This window comes from Symsagittifera roscoffensis, chromosome 4 (genome assembly GCF_963678635.1).
Source record: "Symsagittifera roscoffensis chromosome 4, txSymRosc1.1, whole genome shotgun sequence".
Taxonomy (NCBI): domain Eukaryota; kingdom Metazoa; phylum Xenacoelomorpha; order Acoela; family Convolutidae; genus Symsagittifera; species Symsagittifera roscoffensis.
The window spans coordinates 15,979,565-15,992,633 of NC_087065.1; the positions used below are offsets into that span (position 1 = coordinate 15,979,565).

The 13,069-nt window shown below is 33.9% G+C and overlaps 1 protein-coding gene across 2 annotated transcripts in view; it reads right to left on the minus strand.

Moving 5' to 3' along the window:
- The window catches only part of LOC134844327 (uncharacterized), a 46,226-nt gene that overhangs the window by 10,410 nt on the left and 22,747 nt on the right, over nucleotides 1-13,069 (minus strand). Inside the window, exons 1-7 of one of the 2 annotated variants that reach the window (XM_063860961.1) lie at nucleotides 7,926-8,036; nucleotides 7,349-7,707; nucleotides 6,221-6,928; nucleotides 5,650-5,907; nucleotides 1,866-1,946; nucleotides 588-777; nucleotides 87-409 (exon numbers count right to left, since the gene is read on the minus strand). In XM_063860961.1, coding sequence (XP_063717031.1) covers nucleotides 87-409; nucleotides 588-777; nucleotides 1,866-1,946; nucleotides 5,650-5,907; nucleotides 6,221-6,928; nucleotides 7,349-7,665 — 1,877 coding nt within the window. In that variant the 5' untranslated portion in view covers nucleotides 7,666-7,707; nucleotides 7,926-8,036. Of the gene's footprint in view, nucleotides 1-86; nucleotides 410-587; nucleotides 778-1,865; nucleotides 1,947-5,649; nucleotides 5,908-6,220; nucleotides 6,929-7,348; nucleotides 7,708-7,925; nucleotides 8,037-13,069 lie in introns of those variants that run through there. The other variant, XM_063860960.1, reaches the window with a different exon arrangement.

Genomic DNA, 13,069 nt, shown 5'->3' on the forward strand with positions numbered 1-13,069 from the left:
GTTATTGTTGGCGTGAAATGATCTCGTGAAATTATCGCATCAAAAATTTTTCGCAAGAAAAATTATCTTTTATACTAAAAAGTTACCTTTTAATGGTTGATGACTTGGACGCCACAGCGTCCCTTTTTGATGACTTCTGGCCCAGTTTCTTCCGCGATGACACCATGGGTTCTGTGAATATCACCCCCTCATTGGCAAGCATTGCCGACGTTGACAGCTCTTCCGAAAACTCAGGGTTTCTCCGCCGACCTAGGCCTTCGAGTCGCAGTTGGGGAAAGAGGAGTCGCCAGTCGCCACACTCAGTCACTATTCGATCCGGGATGTCGCGGCCCCTAACTCCATTGTAGAGGAGTTTCTCAATTGATTGGAATATCTCACAGACTCGATCTGTAGCTTCCATCGCAAAATCCTACAACACAATAAAGTTTTGAGTAGTGTAAATTATCTTAATCAGAAAATCATTTTTTTGATAAAAACCAACTATTTATTAGAAATTTGAAAAAACAATAAACATTAGAGATTGATTTTGTTCAATGATCTCGTACAACCGCAAAAAAAATTATTTTGTATAATCTTGGGCTTCTCACATCGTCTTCCCATAGTGATGCGGCACTGCTCAGAGACGAACTGTGTGAGGACTCGATTCGGGTCATGACGTCATTGAGACAGTACTCGTTGAAGGACGTGTTCAAATCTAACTGACTCAAGTACTCGTCCAAGTTTTCTTCTTCGTCGTCGTTTTCTGTCACTTGTAGCTCAGCTCCAAACATGTCGTGGCTAATAAACACCATCGGCATGTCAGGGATAAGTTTAGTTTTCAAGTTGTGTAAGAAAAATTTTTAAAGTTTGACAAACAAAATTGATGCATTTTCGTAACCAAAACATAAAGAAAATAAACGACCATATACGCGGTAATTTGTGAAATTGTCATTAATTTTTTAGAGCTAAGAGAAATTTTTTTTATAGTTTAGCAGCTTGATATGAAAGTATTACACTTCTTAAATTCAAAATGTTAATAATTCAGAGTGTTTTTTCAAGATGGTCGTTCATGCCTTTTGATTGGCATCTTAAAATGCTCATGGATGAAAAGTAAAACATCATTAAATTTTTATTATCGCTTTAATAATTAATTAAAATCTAGAAGACAATCCATTTAGAAACGCCATTATGATTGTCATTTTCTTAAAGAAAGGTTGCTCCAAAATGTTTCAACTGCGCTCAGAATTTTGCACCAAGTCTTTGTTTTTTTTTCAAGGGAAACACCTGCAAATTTTGCCAGGTATGCAGATTGAATTGGTTCTCAGCTGAGGATATATTAGTTTTCAATATAAATATAGCTTCTAACAACAATAATAGTTGAAAAACGGGGTGGGAAAATTGATTCCAAATTAACAAAAGAACGTCAATGTCACCTTTTCTATCAATTGTGTTCCTTTTAGAAAAAAAGGAGTAATCGGTCGTTTAATTTGGTGTTTTCCATCAAATGGTTGAATGAAACGAAAGCGTCATCCACAAACCATCTTTTTTAACGAACATCAGTGAAGCGTTTGGAGGTGGGGACATTTTTCTCCCTTTTGAATAGTTATTGAATTGTTGTCTTCCCAAAAGCAACCCATAAAAATTTGAATGAGCTAATGAGCAGATAAAGATCCCCCCACCCTATGGTACCTAGAAAAGAACAACCACCAAATATTGAACTGATTGAACGATTAGGCTTATTTCAATTTTGTTCCAAGAAACGATTCCCCCTTTGCTATAGGGGGGTAGGGGTCGCTTAAAGAATTCAGATATTATTCTGCCTACGTTATATTGAAAAGATTGCTTCTCTATTTAGAAAAAAGAATATAGCCAAGAGAAATTCTCACCGGCGGGTGTAATTTTTTTCAATGCCTGGGTGGTCTTCATTTTGTGGTTGCCAGTTATTAATCTCCGGTGAAACCCATAATCTAAATATGACAAACATGGCATTATTAACAGGAATGTTATTTCATTCAAAGCTGAATAGCCCAACTTGCATCACAAATTAGGATTACGGATACAAAATTGTTAATCTTTGGTCAATTTACATGTTTGACATTTTTTCTTTTTTGGAGCTTCAATTGTTTGGATTTCCGAAAATACGGTCTGAGCGTTTCAGGCACCTAATTCGTTACTTTTCATCTAACTTACCGTTTTCACCAGATAACGCAGTCGAAGCATTCAGGGCTTTGACTTGTCTGAAACAGACTTGTTTCATCTTAAATCTCTTTTAAATCGAGAAGCTGCAATGTTTGTAAACTTTCGATATAAATATTTCAATGTGGGTTTTTCAAGTTCAGCCAATGATTAGTTAATAGTTATCAATTTCCCTGATAGTTATCAATGGTAGCTATTAATTTGTTATCAATGATTGATATCCTTTTGTATCAATGATAGTAATTTCTCTGTAACTAGAGGATGTTTCTTTGACCACGTTATTAGGGGCCAAAACTTCGTAAAAATAAAAGATTAAAAAATTGAAAAAGATATTTAAAAAAGCGGGCTTTCTTTTTTTTCAAAATTTTTGCCGTCTGCTGGCTTAATATGAATATATTGGTCCAAAACTCCCATCTAATGCCTTTTTTATTGTGAAAATTTATCTATATCAGGCTATGAGTGAGTCATTCAATATTTCATACAATAACCATTCCCTGCTTAATATCAATATGAGACACAGATTTTTTAACTAGTTTTTCTAAACATAGAAATCACTTTGAAACAACAGACTTAAATGTTTCCAAAGCCTTTGAAATTTGTTTGTTGCGACTTTCGAAAAGAGTTTTACTTACGAGAGACTAACTTGTGCTCGGGGTAGTTTTTCTTCTCTTCGACTTTTTAACTATCAATTTTTGCCGAAATATTTAGTATCATCCGAATGTTATCGTTGTCGTGGGCTCAAACTTGAAAAGATAATTTACCTTTATTGTTCCGACTTTCGATACGAAAGTAACCGAATATTTGTGCTCGTGGTGTTTTTTTTTTCTTTAGACAAATTTCGACTTTTTAACTAGCCATTTTTGACGGAATTTTTTATATCATTCAAAGGGTATTGTTGTCGTGAGCTTAAACTTGAAAAGATATTTTACCTGTGATCATTTTTTGTAAAGTTATGCGGGTTTAAAAATTGCCATTTCGGCCAATTTGGGACACTTAACGCGCGATATATTTAGCGCTATTAACGCGTGAGCGGAGGGTTAATCCGTCTTAAAAATCATTCCAAATTGGTTGAAAGAAACTTATTTGCCATATTTGATTTGTTACAAGGAGCGAAATTTATCTTTTTGCACTTTATATGGCGTGTGGGGTGATGATTTTCATTAAAAAATTTCAAATTTTAGAAAATTTTTTCAAATTCTTACATTTAATTTTTTAATGTTATTACCGCTCCATAAAACCTTAAAAGGCAATCGGAACATTCAGGGCTTCGCCCTGATACGAGCAGTCCTGTTTGAATTTGTGGCTTTCAAAAATTGGCATATTGGGACAATTAACGCGCAATATATTTCGTGCTCTTACCGCATCAGCGGAGATTTCCGTCTCAGAATATGTTCCCAATTGATTCGAGGCAAGCTATTTAGTCCATTTATCACTTTGCTATATAAGATTTATATCGTTTTACACATTACATAGCGTGCAAGGAGATGGGTTTTGAAAAACAAACCTCAAAAAATTAAAAAAAAAATATCTTTTTTTAAAGCAAACACTACTCCATAAAGATTAAAAGACAAGCGCAGCCTTCAGGTCTTCGCCTTGTTACAAGCAGTTTTGTTAAGTTTTTTTTTAAAGAAAACAAGGCTGCTCGTATCAGATAGCCCTGAATGTTGCGTCTGCTTTTGAAGCATTATGGAATAAAAAAATTTAAAACCAAAAAACTTCTGTGAGGTTTTTAAAAACCATCACCGCGCTAATTTAAGTACATGAAAAAAATAACAAAACGACCAAAACGCATGTCTCAATTTATTTTGGAACGATTTCTCAGCCGGAATAGTTTTCAGATTATGTGTCATTGTCCCGAAATGTATCGCGAATCAATTGTCCCAATTTGGCCAGGTTGACAGACTTTCAATATCCATAAGCTGACAAAGTTTGTCTGTGAAATATCTTTTAATTTGAGCTCAGGACATCAATACATTTCAGTTGATATAGAAAACTTCGTCGAAAATTGCTAGCAAAAAATTCGACATTTGTGTGGAGAAAAAAAACTTCCCCGAGCAAGATTAAATTGTCATGTTCTCTAAAATTTGTAGCAATAAATATGATGGTTCAAATGAAGTCCAACAAATTTTCATTTAAAAATTTTGAAGTTGTCAGTGAAAAAAAAGTAAGCCAGAGTTTATTCACAAAGTGAGATGACCAGGAAAAGTTCGCAGTATTAATCAGTTGCTTTGTAAGAGGCCTCATTTTACCGGTCAAAGATATTGTTTCAAGACTTAAAGTTATAGTTTTTGAAAATAAATTATAGAAAAAACACATTTTTTTTCTGATCAAATTGTTTTTGGATGCCATTTTTTGGGCGAAGGATAGCCATTGGAAGTAACTTCATTTAGAGTTTTGTTGTTAAGCCAAACCAATAAAGGAAAAAATATATTTATTTGTGGTCTTAAAAACGTACAAACTGTTTTGCAATAAGAACATAAGTGACACTTTTATCTACAAAGTGCTTACTTTTTTCTTCAGACCAGAAAAAAAACTTTGAATTCCAGGAATAATCCAAATCACGAATTGGAAAATATTTCATGGAAAACACTTGATGCCACGACCATTTATGCATTCAAATTTGCATTGAAAAGTGCACTCTACGCTAAAATTTTGTCAAACTGTCCTGTTACCTCGAAAGTGGTGATAAAAAAGCACTGTTTGAGCTCCCATCTGAAATCAGTCACTCAACCTTAAAAATTGTCTGCGTTTTTTAACCATTTAGAAGCGCGTTAAAGTTTTCAGTGGGTTTAAGCAGAGGGCAGCAAAATATCTTTGTACCAAATTAACGAGCTCGCAAAAACCTGGTTCCGCTAATTTCGTTCCGCAAAAACCTAGTTTTTCCGCTAACGGAATAAGTTAATAGGTCACATAAACAATCAAGTCTCTTTTCCATGGGCAGGATTAGAAAAAAAAATGGTAGGATTAGAAGAATCAAAAGACCAGTTGTTTGAAGATTGGTCTTCAAAAATGGTCCTCATTTTTGTAGAAACTCGAGCCCAATAAAGTTATATTTTTCAATGGTATAGGCTTAATGTGCCCAATTTTTCTTTTAAAAATGTACTCATTTAGTGCCTTTCCAAAAATCGAGCTCCTTAATCTTGGTAAAACAAGGGAAAAAGAACCGGAGAATCATAGACAAAAGTAACACTGAAGATTTGAGCACTCAGTGATAGGTTCGAGTCTCGCGAGCTCTTTGTGTTTTCAAATAGAGGAGAAAAGTGACCCCAGTTCCCAATTTGTTACCCCATTTGGCACGGAGTGAGATGAATGAGCCCAATTGTCTAAAATCTTCTATGGTAAGTAATGTTAAATTCTGTGACAACAAAGCAATTGATCGCACAAAACATTGAGGTCATTCATCCTTTTCCCATGGAAAACTTAAGACAAAATGTTTGATCCAGGTTTGCCAAACAGATGGTTTCATATTCTTACATTTCATCTGCTTCGTTCGCCTTCGACTTCCCTCCCTCTCGCTCAGTGAGTGTCCCAATAGTCCTCTGAGAGTCCGCAGTCCTCGCTGCTCTCACCGAACTGTCCTGCTCCCCGTGTTCTGTGGGAGTCTGGATAGACCTGCGAGTGACCACTCCTCGAAAGTCGTAGTCCTCCTCTTCAAATTTGTCCATGCATGAGTCCAAATTCAGGTGAAACTCTTCCGTATTTTCGCCAACGTAGTTTTCATCTTCACCAGTACTAGAAATAGTAAGATTGTAGTCATTTTGTTCTAGAGCTTCCTTAATTTTGGGTGCCATAGTATATTGGATGTTCTCTTTTTTGGTTTTACTTAATTGGAACCATTTGAGCTAACTTTTCAATAAAATTTCTGAAGAAATTTTTGGCAAAAATGAAACAAACAGTTGCAACAAAATTTTCTGTACCAAATCAATTGCCACTCAATTTCAGAATCACATTAACATAGGGTTTTAATGATGAGGTTCTTTAAATGATTCATTAAACTAGAACCTAGTGGCTCAGCATGGCAATCTTTTTGAAAAAAAAAACTGACCTGCGAACTGATATAGAAGCGAGTTTGAGTTTTTCTTCCACTGCGTTCATATTTTTTGGCTGCTTTCTTTCCAAGTTCTCTTGAATATCATCTTTCGTAGAGATATTAGCTTGACGAGGTGGAGCTTCAATTTTACAAGCAATTTTGTTTGAGGTTTTGTTTTTTCCATTTTCTATTTCCTTTTGCAGTACTCCACCGGTGTTTGCTTCCAATTTTTGATTCTGAATCTCTTTAATAGGATTATGATTCGCATTCAGTGTAATAATTCTCTTTTCCTTGCTGTGAGGAGCTGGTTTGATGAAAGAACCATCTTTGGACGCCAAATTATAACGCGAGTATAACTCTTTCAGAGCTTCTCGTGATTTATGAGATGAATTACTCGAACCCTCTGGAATCGGCTGAGAAGTTTTCATGACTGGATTTAGAGACATTTTCTCCGTGTGATTTTGTTTTGAGTCTCGATTTTCGCGACTTGGAAGTTGACTGTTTGCTTTTGATTCTCCAATTGAATGTTTTTCCGCCATAAGGGAAAGTTTTGAACTCATTTGAAACTCTGGATGTTGCTCTGGACTTATCCGGGATTTTCTTGAAGCTGAAATTTGGTCGCCAGCAGGTGCTGAAGATGTCACTGTGTTGTAACTCAGTAGCGTTGTTGAAGTATTTTGACGAGTTGCTGCTTTGTATTTCAAGTTATCAGATTCTGGCTCCCTGAAAAAGAGACCTTTCAAAATTCTTTTCATTTCTTTCAAAAAATTTTCATAACAGTACCAGAAACAAAAAAAAAGCTGGTTAACAAGAATATCAGAATTTCGTAGTAATAATGAGTTACACCAGGCTAAAATGATCTGCCTTTTGATGCGTAGTGCGACAAGCTTCCTCGGTTTCCAGTCAAAGTTATGCCGATCTTAGTGAAGGTTTCTTATTGAAGGTGTGTTACTATAAAGAACTAGAAAAGTATTAATGTTGATGTTCTTTTGGTTGAGTTTTGTGATTAAACGGTGTATCATATTAATTGATTAGTGTAGGCAACATTACCAAAAACTTTTATGTAAGCCAACCCTCGAAAATTTGCCCACAGTGGTCTATGAGAGGATTAAGATTTTTAAAAAGTAGTTTTTGAGAACTCACGGATCATTTTTTGCAGTTTTTGAGAAGAGGGGTTCTAAGCTTCGGCCGTTTTGTTTTTCCGAAATTCGTGCCGGTTTATCGGTGTCTTTCGTATCAGTCGCTGAAACTTTATTCGGGATCCCTTTATCAAACCAACTTTTTTCAGGTGCTGATAAACTATTTGAGTCATCGTTGTGGATTTGGTAGAACTGCAAATGACTCCCAAAAGAAGTCAAATTTTCCTGACTTTTCGACTTCAGATTCGTCGTCCGCGCGATTCTTTCTTGTATGGCCTCCGAGTTCTGAGTTCGTCGGTGCAAAGCAATCAAATCCTCCATCGATTTTGTCACAGGCGTTGCATTTCTCAAACTCGTTGACGTCTAAAAATGATGGTTTTTTTGCAAGAATAAATAAAATGAAAACGAATAGTTTCAATGAAAACTTATTTCACGATGAGCCGGTTCGCCGTCTTTTTATTCGAAGCAAAACCGTCAGTTCTGTAAAACTTATAGAAAATTCATTAAAGTTCAATCAGTAAAAGGCTCTCAAGTCTCTTTTGAAGTTATCGATCAAAATAGTCTGACTGTGTTTTCATTACCAATTTACGATGATGGATTTTTCAGAAGAGGTTTTATCGCCAGTGATTTTTATTGCCGAAAATAAAGTTAATGAATCATTCACAATAAGATGAAAAAACAAACGAAAGAAAACAATTTTGATTGTTAATGAAACATCAATTGTCATAACTCCAGGAAACTGTCCAAAGTGACAGTTTTGAGATTTGATATTCAGAAAAAGCTCGATTTTTTTAATTTTTCAGCTGTGACAAGAAACATAAAAGACGCAATACTCATGAAAGCCTGCAATTTAACGAATAGAGAGCTTTGAGCTGTGAGTTCTATTGTTAATAGATGTGATGAATTTTTTATGAAAAACTGGTCAACTTCAGGTAATGATCATTTTATTGTGGAAACATATTTAGAAAAATCATCAAAAAGTGAAATCAGTTCTTATGAAATACATTCATGTATGTGGTGAAAGGAGAAAGAATTGTATTAGCTTTATTTGATTCGCGGTCGTTTTTTGTCGCTATGGTCAGACAAAAATAAGTTGTGTTTTATATGTCAAAAAATAATAATCCTTCGCCTTCTTTTTTGTAAGATCTCTGAAAATTTTGTGAATACTTTTGTTTTAGAGGCTTATGCATGAACAAAAGCTGCTGATTATTCACAATCTAATATAAAAGGAAAAAAAGACGCTCTAAACAAAAAGCACACCAAAATTTTTGGAATATGAACTGAATTTGGTTTATTTGGCTGAACCAAATTAACAAGCAAAATTGCACCCGCACTTTAATAGTGAAAATAACATTTGAAAATAGTAAAAAAGTGAAAATAGTGAAATTTAACGTAAATTTTCACCATTAACATTAATGGTGAAATAAACATTTTAAAAAAAGCTTGCAGATATTTTTCTTGTGTACAACTTTATGCTCAAGCTTGAAAATGAAAGGAATACTTTAGTGAAATCAAAGTTGTTGAGATTTTGATTGTTTTCACTTCATTACGAAAATTCATTTAAAATAATTCGAGTCTCAGTTTTTTTGGGAAAAAATGATTCTTTTTCAACCAAAAAAATTTACTAAAACCAATTTTCGTATCTAAATGGGCTATCGTAAGTCAGTTTATATGCAATGTATTATCTGTAAAAAAAATTTAAACTAATCTTAACCTCAAATTTGTCAGTGTTGGAAAAAGAAGCAGTTTTCCCTCTTGAAACATTCAGTGTTGGAAAAAGAAAACATCTCCTGATTAACTATATTTTTATGATAACAAAAAAATATATTCATATTTCACCTACATTTTCAATCGAAAAGTTCGTAATCTTAAAAAACTTCAATTTTTTGCATTGAAATTCATTTGGAATAATAGGAGTTTTTGCTCATTTCTCTGCCATGTCTTTGGTATAATCTATTTAATAAATCTTAGTTTTCAATATGCTTCATTGTACCTAATCAGGGTTGTATTCATATCTAAGATCAGTATTTGTTCTCATATATAACATATCTCTACTTGGAAACAAAAATTCTGGATCAGAAAAAAGTTCAGAAAAAATACAACCAGAGTTTTTTCAGATAAAGGATTTCAGTATTATCTTTGTTCACCTAATAAGCAATAAGTTTTAGTTTGAAAATCATAATGCTTACAAGTTTTATTTTGTTTTTGATTGTCATAAATTAAGAACAAAAATTATGAGCCAAGGAATTGAACGAATAGCAGAGGCACACACACACAAAGCTTAGTTTCATGAAAACCAGTTACTTTGTTTCCTATAAGTTTTTTCTGCCATTTTTCCAAAAGTTTGACAGTTTTCGAAATTACAAGATTCATTAATGATAATATACACATTACTAGTGGCAGACCTTGGTTTTTTCATGAAGGATTTGGATTTTACGAGCTCTCTCAAAACACTATAAGGACTCAACTTTCAACTTGATTTTTTATTACCACAGGTGAACTTTTTGAAAGCAAAAACAGCCTTAAAATGAATGTATTCAGTCCTTTTTGGTGATCATAGCTACCTAGTAGTTCAAGTAAGAATTGACCTTGAAAAAGCTGATTTTTTTTAATAACAAAAAACTATGTCAAGATTTTTTGATTGCTGTACAATGAATATACAAAAAACTTGAGAGAAAGGGATCTCAATTACTTTTAAGGTAACAAATTAATTTCACGGACTCAGTTGAGATTACTAAACTTTGAAAGTACCAGTTTCAGTTATTGTTCCGACTTTCGATTCGAAAGTAACGGAATATTTGTGCTCGGGGTGGGTTTTTTTTTCAGACAAAGTTCGACTTTTTAACTAGCAATTTTTGACGAGATTTCTTTATATCATTCAAAAGCTATTGTTGTCCTGAGCTTAAATTTGAAAAGATATTTCACCTGTGACCATTTTTTGTAAAGTTATGGGGGTTTAAATATTGCCATTTTGGTCAATTTGGGACAATTAACGCGCAATATATTTGTCTTATTTGTCATATTTGGTTTGTTACTAGAAGCGAAATTTATCACTTTGTACTTTAAATGGCGTGTGGGAGGATGATTTTCACTAAATATCTCAAACTTTTGTCATTTTATTTTCTTTTTTTTTATTAAATTTTGTCATGGTATTACTTTTTCATAGACCTTCAAAGGCAGTCGGAACATTCAGGGCTTCGCCTTGAGACGAGCAGTCTTTTCTACAGTTTAAGGTAAAAAACGAAACATTGTTGTTATTTATTTTTACTCTGTTGTTGAACCTACGCCACAACAAGAAACCATGCTGTTTCTTGAACATGCTGGTGCAATCTATTTCTCAAGTTATTGATTTTCAAATTCAAAATGGAGCCAAATTTTTTATAATATACGACCAAACTGTCAAAGCTCATAAAAATCTTCAAAAACAGTCAAATTTCCACATTGAGACTCAAAGTTGCTTTACAGTTGCTTGCCTAGTTTAGCATTGAAATGAATCTAAATGTCCCCTTTGACAATTAATAATGAACATATATGTTCAGCATTGCTCAAAAATACAAAATTGACTTTTTTCTGACGAAGCTGTTTAAGCACTAGATGGCGTCGAAAATACTTGAAAAATTTTTTTTGATGTTAAAGTTGCTCACACGAAGCTTTAAAATTTAGAATTTAAAAATATCCTCAGATTTGCGGAGCATATTTTCTCGTCAAAAACAGATTTCAAAATAATGAAGAAGCAGATGGTTCATATGATTCTAGATGTCACTACCATTTGTACACAAAAATTGAAGATATCAACAAGTTGCAAATCAAAATCCTGATGTTAGGGCTAATTGTTCCGACTTTCGATACGAAAGTAACGGAATATTTGTGCTCGGGGTGGTTTTTTTTTCTTCAGACAAATTTCGACTTTTTAACTAGCCATTTTTGACGGAATTTTTATATCATTCTACAGCCATTGTTGTCCAGAGCTTAACTTTGAAAAGATGTTTCACCTGTGACCATTTTTCGTAAAGTTATGAGGGTTTAAAAATTGCCATTTTGGCCATTTTGACCATGTTGGGACAATATAATTCGGACAATTAACGCCTAAGCGGAGATTTAATCCGTCCAAGAAATCGTCCCAAATTGGTTGAAAAAAGCTTCTTTGCCATAATTGATTTGTTACAAGGAGCGAAATCTATTGTTTTGTACTTTATATGGCGTGTGGGGGGATAACTTTCATAGAAAAGTTTTCAAACTTTAGAAAAAATGTTTTTCATTTTATTTTGTTTCATTTAATTTTTTTATGTTTTTTATGTTATTACTGCTCCATGAAAGTTAAAAGGCAGTCGGAACTTTCGGGGCTTCGCCCTGATACGAGCAGTCTTGTTCTCTTTTACTCAACTTAGGACAAAATACTTTAAATATTGGGACAAAATTAATTCGCGATATATTTCGCGCTATCAACGCGTAAGGGGAGATTTAAACCATCTAAGAAACCGTTCCAAATTGCTTGAACGCAGCTTAATTGCCATAATTGGTTTGTTACTATGAGCAGCATCTATTATTTTGTACTTAATATGGCGTGTGGGCAAATATTTTCACAAAAAACGTCATATGTAAGAAAAATCATTTTTACTTTTTAATTTTTAACATTTTCATGTATTTAATTTTTTCATGTTATTTTTTTGTAATTTTAATATTTAGTTTTTTGGTGTTATTACTGCTCCATGAAAGTTAAAAGGCAGTCGGAACTTTCGGGGCTTCGCCCTGATACGAGCAGTCTTGTTCTCTTTTACTCAACTTTGGACAAAATACTTTAAATAAAGGTAAAGAGGGTGCTGAGGCAGCTCTATAGCTGATTGATTATGCGTAGGCTCTTATTCAAAATTTTAAGCCTCGAAGAATTGCCTTCTGTTCAATTCCTGGATTGACAAAACTCTTTTTGGACTGGAATCAAATAACCTTGAAATTGTCGTTTTCGATACTCATTTGAACGTTATGACATTTGAATTGAAATACATAACAAGACTGCTCGTATCAGGTTGAAGCCCTGAATGTTTCGACTGCCTTTTAAGGGTAGGGAGCAACAATAACATTAAAAAATTCAATGAAATAAAACAAAATGAAAATTTTTTTATAAAAATCATCCCCCCCCCCACACGCCATATAAAGTACAAAAGGATAGATTTCGCTCCTTTAACCCTTATAACATTTCAAAAAATGATCACAGGTGGAACATCTTTTCAAACTTAAGCTCAGGACAACAATGGCTGTCGAATGATATAAAAATTCCGTCAAAAATGGCTAGTTAAAAAGTCGAAACTTGTCTGAAGAAAAAAAACCCACCCCGAGCACAAATATTCCGTTTCTTTCGTATCGAAAGTCGGAACAAAAAGGTATACTACAGTTTCGTGTTTAGACTATCTTTTGGATGCACCGGTAAATCTAATGATGAGGTTCACCCATTTATAATGGATCTAAAAACAGTTCAGTGAATGCAAATCTTCCTGATAAATCGAGGTTACTGGGTTGCTACAAAATGAAATCACGCGCGGAAATTTATTGCAAAAAACCACTCTGAGTATCTGTGCTGAAATCTTCTATGTTTTACAGTTTTTTACACAGTTAACGTTGTACCTACTCAACCTACTGCTTCAATCGAACACTGCTGAAAGTGAAACGATGTCACCCAGTGATAAAAAGTTTAACAAATGACGAATAAGCGGGCGCTGTTTACTGAACT